General features: G+C 45.4%; 1 protein-coding gene and 1 long non-coding RNA gene across 2 annotated transcripts in view; one reads left to right on the top strand and one right to left on the bottom strand.

Moving 5' to 3' along the window:
• Window positions 1–117, top strand: part of LOC117941531 — an 8506-nt gene extending 8389 nt beyond the window's left edge. Inside the window, exon 3 of the long non-coding RNA XR_004655919.1 lies at window positions 4–117. This is a non-coding gene — a long non-coding RNA (uncharacterized LOC117941531). The remainder of the gene's footprint in view (window positions 1–3) is intronic.
• The window catches only part of LOC117941523 (E3 ubiquitin-protein ligase TRIM21-like), a 20390-nt gene extending 14095 nt beyond the window's left edge, over window positions 1–6295 (bottom strand). The window contains exon 1 of the mRNA XM_034866530.1: window positions 6096–6295. Coding sequence (XP_034722421.1) covers window positions 6096–6194 — 99 coding nt within the window. The 5' untranslated portion in view covers window positions 6195–6295. The remainder of the gene's footprint in view (window positions 1–6095) is intronic.
• Window positions 6296–9329: the final 3034 nt, after the last annotated feature.

Genomic DNA, 9329 nt, shown 5'->3' on the forward strand with positions numbered 1-9329 from the left:
CAGACATTTATTATAACTTCCAGAAGAAATCAGTTTCTAAAGACACCAAATATGTCAAGATGAAGTTTCATTCAATTTGGAAAGAATTGCTGCACATTTAACATATGATAATAAATGGAATAGAGTGTAAATCAGTCACCACAAGAAACAGATTCTGTAGAAAATAAGATTTAAAATATATGAATATGTACATTTGTTCCCTTGATTGAAAATGAATCAATACCTGAAATGAGATCAGTGATTAGTTTACTCTGACAGGAGAGAGGATCAGAGGGGCAGAGTTTTTACCACCTTCATTCAGACAGGGACTGAAGAATGGGAGGAGTTTCTCAATGAAGGAGCAGACAGTAAAGGAGTAGATAAGAGCTGCAGCATCTACGTCATAAAAGGAGACCAGACCCTCCTCATAGTCCACAAACACCCCACCTTCTGAGGAGGAGACTTCAGAGAGAGACGGACTGAAGGGTCAACAAGAGCTTTGTACTCATTTCCATTTCCCAACCATATCGTCCAGTAACCATCCTCAGTGCTCAGTGTGATGTCTCCCTTCCTGTTGACCGACTCTCTGGCCACTCCTAAAGTCCATTTAGTCTTTTTTTTTTTAAGTTGGACCTCAAATTGAAATCAGCCTGAAGAGAAACTCTGTTTTCCTAAAACACTAGTACGATTAGAAAACCTCTTTTGCTTTTTGGAATTGTCTTCAATACATCACTATAATTCACTGGTTTCCCATCATCAGACAGGATGAGTTCATACGCCCGCTTCTGCCGTATAATAACACCCGTTTCTATCAGCGGGGCGGATGGTTAGGCCTTTATTAGAATGAGTTACTTTGATACTTCCCTGATTGTATAACTGCTAGATTTTTAATCCACAGACAGTGATATGCTAACTTAACACTTTTTAATTTAGCACTTCTTGAAATTAATTTGTAATTTCTATATTTACTAATAATATGTTCTATTTCTTTTTACTAGAGACACACACACCCTTGCTAAATTTAAAGGGCCCCCGCCCGGATCAGGGAAACCGGAGGCGAGGCAAGAGGCCTTTTCTGATTTTTACCCCAGACGTCCCCCACTGACGGGCTCTTGTCCCCTAACCCTAACCCTGTATATTTTAAGCACTGACCGAGGGGATCTTTACAACCAATGATTTTTCTTTAGTACTCACGGTCAGGAACCGTTCCTCCCAGGGTCCCCGGAGGTCCCGTCCTTCTCAAGGACGCCGGCTAGCCTTCGTTGGTCGCCGGTCCGAGAGAGGCTAAGTGCTCGGTGACTCTGACCAGCAGAGCGGATGGGGAAATGCCCCCCCGCTAGGAGATAACAGGAGGTCTGACTGTCATTGTCGATCCCCGCCGGGCTGCAACCCCCCAGGTGGTTAAAGAGGAGTCTTAACTATCCTCACGGGAGAGAAACTTCTGCCCTCGGAAAGCTGAGGGGTGAGAGAGAGAAATTAAATGACTAAAATCAAGGAATACAAGTCTTTTGGTCTCCTAGCTCACAACAAGCTCAGGTAGTTTTATTATTTAGTGAATAATAAAAAAAACAGTACAGAATACAGAAATAATCTTTTCTCTTTCTGCCCTAAAAGCAGAGAGTATCAAAATCAGAGGATAGAAAAAAAAAGATATGTGGGTATGCTTGCACTGAAGAAAGAGTCCACATCAACTCATATTTATAGTCAAAGTCAAGGCTAACCCCCCCCCCCCCCCCCCCCCCCCCCCCCCCTTCTGGAAAACAGGGTATTTCCACCACTACGTAATCATACAGGTGACCACAGCAGCTGACATGTCCAGACCAGATCCACGGTTACAAAAAGTGTGACACACCAAACGAATATTAGTTTTTTAGTTTGAGCTGTTTCTAATATTTAGTTCATACTTTCATCAAAACAATGTATATCATGGGTTACATAGTAGGGCTGCACAATTAATCAAATTTTAATCACAATCTTGACTTCCCACGATCAAATTTGCGTGATCGAGCGATTAGTTTTTTAAAGCTTCATTTCATAGAACGCTCCAGGTTTTTTGCATAGCCGATCTACCGCTCCGTAAACCCGTCTGATCATGTGCCAGTCAGAGTAGTTCCCTGCACCCCGTGCGGCTTAGTTTCTAGATGTAGACAGTCCCAGAGGACAGAGTAACGGCAGGAAAACTCAACAGATAGCAGTCGATCTTTAGGTTTACCAGTTTACCAGCAAACGCAACATTTTGTCCCGACTGTTGTTTTTCAGACAACAGCAGTGACCAGTGCTAGTCGGTACTAGTAGCGTCTGTTAGCTGTTAGCTAGTTAGCTCCTCTAGGACGCACCGGTACAATGTTGTTATATGGATATGGTTTAATTTGGCGTCTCCTCTTACTCTCTTTCCTCTACTCTCTCTCTCCTCTTACTCTCTCTGTTTCCTCTACTCTCTCTCACTCGTCTTACTCTCTCTCTCCTTACTCTCGCTCCCCTCTACTCTCTCTCGTTTTACTCTCTCTCTCGCTTATTACTCTATCTCTCCGCTACTTACTCTCTGTGCATCTTACAGTCGGTGAAAAGCAACTGTGTTGCCTGCGTCTCAGAACTGAGTCCACTACGGTTCAAAGCAGAGGGTTAAAACTATTTACATGGATGACAGGACTACCCCTTCAAAAGGGAGGGAGGGTAATATGTAGTCGTAGCCATGACAACATACATGCTGTTCAGAAGATAGAGTTACTGCTGGTCAGCCTTCAATGTGGAGAGAAGATCAGAATATAACAACACAGCTATCAGGGCATGAGGAGGAGGAAACAGCTTGGCTCTGAAACATGTTCACAACGAGGCAGTGTGAATGAGCTGGTGAGACTTAAGGTTACCACTATGAGAAAAGGTTTTCCCACATTGTTCACACCAGTACGGCTTCTCTCCTGTGTGAATGCGCTCGTGTCTTTTAAGGCTACCACCCTCAGAAAAGGTTTTCCCACATTGTTCACACCAGTACGGCTTGTCTCCAGTGTGAATACGTCGGTGAGATACAAGGTGGCCACTCATAGAAAATGTTTTCCCACATTGATCACAGCTGTACGGTTTCTCTCCAGTGTGAATGCGCTTGTGAGATTTAAGGTTACCACTAATAGAAAATTTTTCACCACACTGATCAGAGCTGTACAGCTTCTCTCCAGTGCGAATTTTCTGGCGATTCTTTAAAGATTCTGATGTTGTGAAGGATTTCTTACAGGTCGGACAGTCGTGATATCTTGGTCCCTCTCCCATCCGTTTCTATAGCAACAGAGAAACAGAGAGAGATAGAGTTAGTGAACACCCTGATTTAAACCCTGGACTGGCTCTCACCCACAATTTTAACTCTTCATACAATAATCTCTTAGACTGGGTAAGCCCAGCCCGATCTGATGCTGATCTGATTTCACCCTGCAGCTCAGACTGGAAACCCGGACATTTATCCTGCTTCCGTTACGTTTGAGGGACCAATCACAAACTGGCTTATCCACCTGGCGCGGTTTTGCCGGATTTAACACGATGACGATAGGCAGGTTATTGTTTACATTCAACATGACGGCCACCGAAGCAACGGTGGTATCTAGACTAATAATTTTTAACAAAAGCCGCTTGCAGATATGTTACCATGGAAGAAAATGTACTTTTCATAACTTTTATAAGTTCTGAAATATTCGACAATATTCAGGGAAGTTGTAACACTGTAGTGAAACAGCGAGAGAAAGCGTGGCAGCCGACTGGAAGTCTAGACCCCCCCTAGCGGCAGCTAACCTGCAGCCAGGGGCAGTCTAGCCACTCCCCGTTGTCTTGCGAGCTGGAGAAACCAAATCCTGGAGACCTGGAGTTAAGCTCTGAAGTCATTCTTAAAAAAGGAAGACGTGTTCGGAGTTTAAAGGGTAATCTACCAACCGGCATGGCTCTGGTTGGTTGGAGCGCTATCCTATTGGGTGCAGAGGGCATTTGAAAGACAGACGTTTATCCCGCCCCTCGGATTGAGCCGAGCCAATGGAGAGGTGCTAGACCCAACATCTGGATGATGGGTGGCTTGTCAGGCTACTTTGTATGTAAAACAGTAACTACGCTCTCTGTCTCTGATGATTGGGAACGATTGAGATTTCTCTTGGCACAGCTACCAGAAGACTTTCAGACAGGTTGCCCACGTCACCTCTACGTTGTCAAGCATCGGTTGGAGGCTGCGCAGTAACGCTCGGCCATCACAGGAAAACTGCTTCTAATATCCTTCACTGGTCTCCGTCCAGAGCAACGGCACCTGTTGGTTCATTTCTTTAACTGTCTATGAGTGCCACTCACTCTCAATCTGTCTCTTGTTCTGTACCTCCCTCAACAAAACCTGGTATGTTACAATACTCCTCTCTGATTGGCTCTGATAGGCTAGTAACAAAATGGACACCTGCCCGCACCCAATACAAAAGAAAAGCACCTGAGAGGTTCATGGGCTACTTACAGCGGAGGACATTTCAACATCTTACCAACTATGATTTCCTCTATATTAATGCAACAGTTATTATTAACCAGGGATAATTGGACCAGCTGATATATATATATATATATATATATATATATATATATATATATAGATAGATAGATAGATAGATAGATAGATAGATAGATAGATATAGATATACCCCCCCCATGCTTCACAGTAAGGATGCTGGTCTTGGGATGGTCCTCATCATTCTTCTTCCTCCAAACACGGTTAGTGGAATTATGACTAAAAAGTTCTATTCTGGTCTCATCTGACCACATGACTTTCTCCCATGACTCCTCTGGATCCTCCAGATGGTCGTTGGCAGACTTAAGACGGGCCTGGACCTGGTCTGGTTTAAGCAGGGGAACCTTCCGGACCATGCAGGATTTCAAACCATGACGTCTTAGTGTATTACCAACAGTAACCTTGGAAACGCTGGTCCCAGCTCTTTTCAGGTCCTGGACCAGCTCCTCCCGTGTAGTTCTGGGCTGATTTCTCACCTTTCTTAGGATCACTGAGACCCCACGAGGTGAGATCCTGCATGGAGCCCCAGTCCGAGGGAGACTGACAGTCATGTTTAGCTTCTTCCATTTTCTAATGATTGCTCCAACAGTGGACCTGTCTTCACCAAGCTGCTTGGACATGTCCCCGTAGTCCTGTCCAGCCCTGTGGAGGTCTCTAGTGTCTTTGGACAGCTCTTTGGTCTTGGACATGTCCCCGTAGTCCTGTCCAGCCCTGTGGAGGTCTCTAGTGTCTTTGGACTGCTCTTTGGTCTTGGACATGTCCCCATAGTCCTGTCCAGCCCTGTGGAGGTCTCTAGTGTCTTTGGACTGCTCTTTGGTCTTGGACATGTCCCCGTAGTCCTGTCCAGCCCTGTGGAGGTCTCTAGTGTCTTTGGACAGCTCTTTGGTCTTGGCCATGTCAGTAGTTGGATTCTTACTGATTGTATGGGGTGGACAGGTGTCTTTATGCAGCCTCAAAGGTATATCTAATTTAGGATAATAAATGGAGTGGGGGGGGGACATTTTGAAGACAGACTAACAGGTCTTTGAGGGTCAGATCTGATAGCTATTAAGGACGCTTTAACAAGGAAATGGTGTAAGGTGGATGTTCCTTGTAAGGAAGAATGAACAGGTATAGCAGAAGAAATCTATATGACGGAGAAACTGACAGACCGCCTGAGACTACAACAAGCACAGCTGGAAAAAAGAAATCAACAATATTCAAAACCAAAACCACGAGCCCATAAGGAATATGGACAGAAACAAATGATTTACATGAACACGAGGAGAAAAGATGAAATGCTTGAGATGGAACTCCCAAACTAATATTTTGTAAGCAGTGTTGTTGTTGTTGTTGTTGATTATGGATTGTCTGTGTGAGTTTTATAATAAAACTTTAAAGCGGCTGCTGTTGTTAACGTGTTGTTTCCCCTCTACATTGTTCACTACGGCAGAAGGTTTCCCCGGTGTGTGCAGGTTAGCGGGTGCGTGGAGGATGTGTGTTGGTTGTGTAGCAGATGGTGGACATGAGAGTCTAAGCTAGCTGTGTACTCAATAAAAGTTTGAACTGAGTAAACGTCGTGTTTATTAGAAGTAACAGTTGTGTCCTGAACACTGACCTGAACATGGCTGCTATCAGAGGCCCAGTCTGCTGCTGGTCTTCTGGAGACCTCGTTGCTCCGCTGCTCCTGGTCCTGGTCCTGGTTGTCCTCCTCCATTCCTCTCTGGTCCTGAAGTCCAGCAGATCTCCACTGTGGCTGCTGAACTCCCTCTGGATTCTGTTCAGTCCAAATCAAAGCAGCAGAGATATTGAGGAGCTGCTGTCTCCTCTCGTTCTCCTCACATCCTCACACAACTAAAAGATACCACACACGCACACACACACACACACACAACTAAAAGAAGAGTCTGGAAACTCAAAGCAGAGGCTGTCCAACTGCTCCATGTCCTCCTCCTCCAACATCAAGGAGGAGGAGTTTGGAGAAAACAGCGTTATATTCCACTGAGAAGAAATCTAAAAGGAAAACATGGAGTTAACACACAACTTTATCAGGTCATTTCCCCTGACACTGCCACGATGGCACACACACACACACACACACACACACACACACACAAAAGATTAAGATTGGATCCACAACTCACCTTTGAAGCCCATATCAAAACCCTCTGCAAGATCTCCTATCATCTCAGAAATATTGCTCCGTTCTACACTCACCTGAGCTGATGCTGAAAAACTGGTGCAGGTCTTTGTCTCCTCCAGACTTTATTACTGTAACGCACTTCTCATCGGCATCCCTAACAAGAGTCTGCGGAAACTGCAATATGTTCAGAACAGTGCTGCAAGGATCCTGATGAGATCACATCACACCCATTCTCCACCCACTTCACTGGCTTCCTGTTTCTGCTAGGATTAAATACAAGGTCTCAATTCTCACCCACCAGTGCATCTATGGAACACATTAGTGTTTGGACGGAGTCCTAACCTTCCATCTGTAATAGTTGATAAACTACCTGCTCTAGAGGGTACCACCATGAGCTCTAGAATAGGAGAACACATTTCAGCTTTACATGCTTCTAGGAAAGCATTCACAGAAGAGTCTTCTGAGCAGATAAGAAGCAGCTCAGGCCCACAGAGGACATGTATGTGACAGGAAACAAGGTGTATTACAAGAGAGCAGACTGTCCTGAGTAGAAGGGACCAGGGATAGTTATTGGTCAGGATGGAGCTGTTGTATTTGTAATACAGGGGGGGGGGGGGGATTCTAGTTAGAGGGCACCAATCCAGGCTCTGTAAGGTAAACACACAGAAGTCTCAGGATAAGCCAACTGTGCAAGACAACAGAGAGACAACAAGCAAGAGAGGCAGTTACACAGTGCAGCAAAAAGCTCAGATGATGAAGAAAACTGACAGCACACACACAACCCACCAGTGACACACAACAGACACACAACACCAGGGACACACAACACCAGGGACAGGGGGAAGAATACAGGAGAAGTGGGTCATCCTACAATGACACAAAGTGAAACAGATCCCAGTGTTGGTGGTAACTGTCTCTTCTACTGGTGTAAAGTTAAAAACAGGCCAGACTGTAACAGTCATGAAACCTGATGGTAGTGGTCTACAGAGAGCCGGGGTCTTAGGCAGAGCAGGCAAGGGGTCTGGAAGGCCCACAAACTGGTTTAATCTACAGCATGTTGACCCTGATGGCAGTGATGGGCAAAAGGAGTCAGCTGATATGTCGAGGGTTCTATGTCCCCCCCTCCTGAAGCAGAAAAGGGAAATATTCTATGGAAACTAAACACATGTGTCTGTGGCCTTGCAGATGCATCACTGTCCTGGTACAACAAGGTGGAAGAAACCATGCCGAGTACAGGTGGAAACGTGTCTCAGGTAGGTCCAGCAGTATTTATTGGCGGGAGGAACAGTCTAAGGTGACTGGAGGACTCCATGTCATGCTGATGACTTCCTCTGGGGGGGCTCGGAAACCTTCTCAACAGAAGTGATCCCTACGCTGAAGTCTGCATCCATGTTGGGCGTGAGGAACATAAACAAGTCTGCTGTGTGGGAATGGACCTTGTTAGTAATAATGGTGTAGTTCATGTCCATCAGCACAGTTCTATTAAAACCTACAGCCTGTTCAGCTGCAAGCAGCATGGGCTGTAGATAAGATAAGATAAGATAATTTGTTTATTAGTCCCCAATGGGGAAATTACTGCACTACACTCTGTGTACACACTTTTTGTTAGTACTCACACACAGGCCTGAAATACACACACATGCTCAGGACCTATACATGCACTATACATGGAGAGATGTCAGAGTGAGTGGGCTGCCAGCTGAACCAGCGCCCTGAGCGGTCGGGGGGTACGGTGCCTTGCTCAAGAGCACCTGGCAGTGCCCAGGAGGTGAACTGGCATCTCTCCAGCCACCAATCCACGCTCCCAACTTTTTGGGTCCATACGGGGATTTGAACCAGTGACCCTCCGGTTCCCAACCCAACTCCCTATGGACTGAGCTACTGCCACCCTCACTACTGCCACCCTCTGTACAGAGAGAAGCCTCTCTTATGAAACTGAAAAGGAGCAGCTGAGACAGATAAGGTCCTCAGAAAGCTTAAATCTGAAAAGGAGTCTCTCAGGGTTCAGCATTTGGGAAACAGTGATGCTCTACATGTTGTTTTCAACATGGGGGTGGGGGGGACACTGATTGGACTAATGGGAGAAGGAGAGAAGCTTTCTCCTCTCTGTTGGCAATCTAAGAGAATTCGACGTGCTGTGAGGAGGACTCTCCATGTCAGATGGAATAGACAGTGCTGGTTTCTGGCTACACTCTTTTCTGAACTCACAAGTGGAAATGCAGAACAAAGGATCTGTGTGACGGACCATCACTCTCTGTCTGATGCTCTCAAGTCAACAAAACCATTAAGACTGGAAATAAGCAGCAGAAAGGAGCTCATACAGACTAAGAAGATAAGGAACGGGCTCTGGTCCGACACAAAAACTCAACCCGCTGACTGTCTTACCAAAAAGGGAGACTCAGCTCTGGTACTGTTACAGCTCTCCGTTAAGGACTGGACACAAAGCTAAGAGCAAAAGGACATTTTAAAAGCACTGAACATTTTATTTGAACATGTTTATTTTAAGTTGTAATAACGGTGGCCATTGTGTGTATATGTTTATTTATATACATATATATAACATATTTCTTTGTATTCTCTTAATTGTTTAAAGTGTAGGGAGATTGTTAACATGTCGTTTCCCCTCTACACTGTTCACTACGGCAGAAGGTTTCCCCGGTGTGTGCAGGTTAGCGGGTGCGTGGAGGATGTGTGTTGGTTGTGTAGCAG

Source organism: Etheostoma cragini, unplaced genomic scaffold (genome assembly GCF_013103735.1).
Source record: "Etheostoma cragini isolate CJK2018 unplaced genomic scaffold, CSU_Ecrag_1.0 ScbMSFa_897, whole genome shotgun sequence".
In the NCBI taxonomy this organism is placed as follows: domain Eukaryota; kingdom Metazoa; phylum Chordata; class Actinopteri; order Perciformes; family Percidae; genus Etheostoma; species Etheostoma cragini.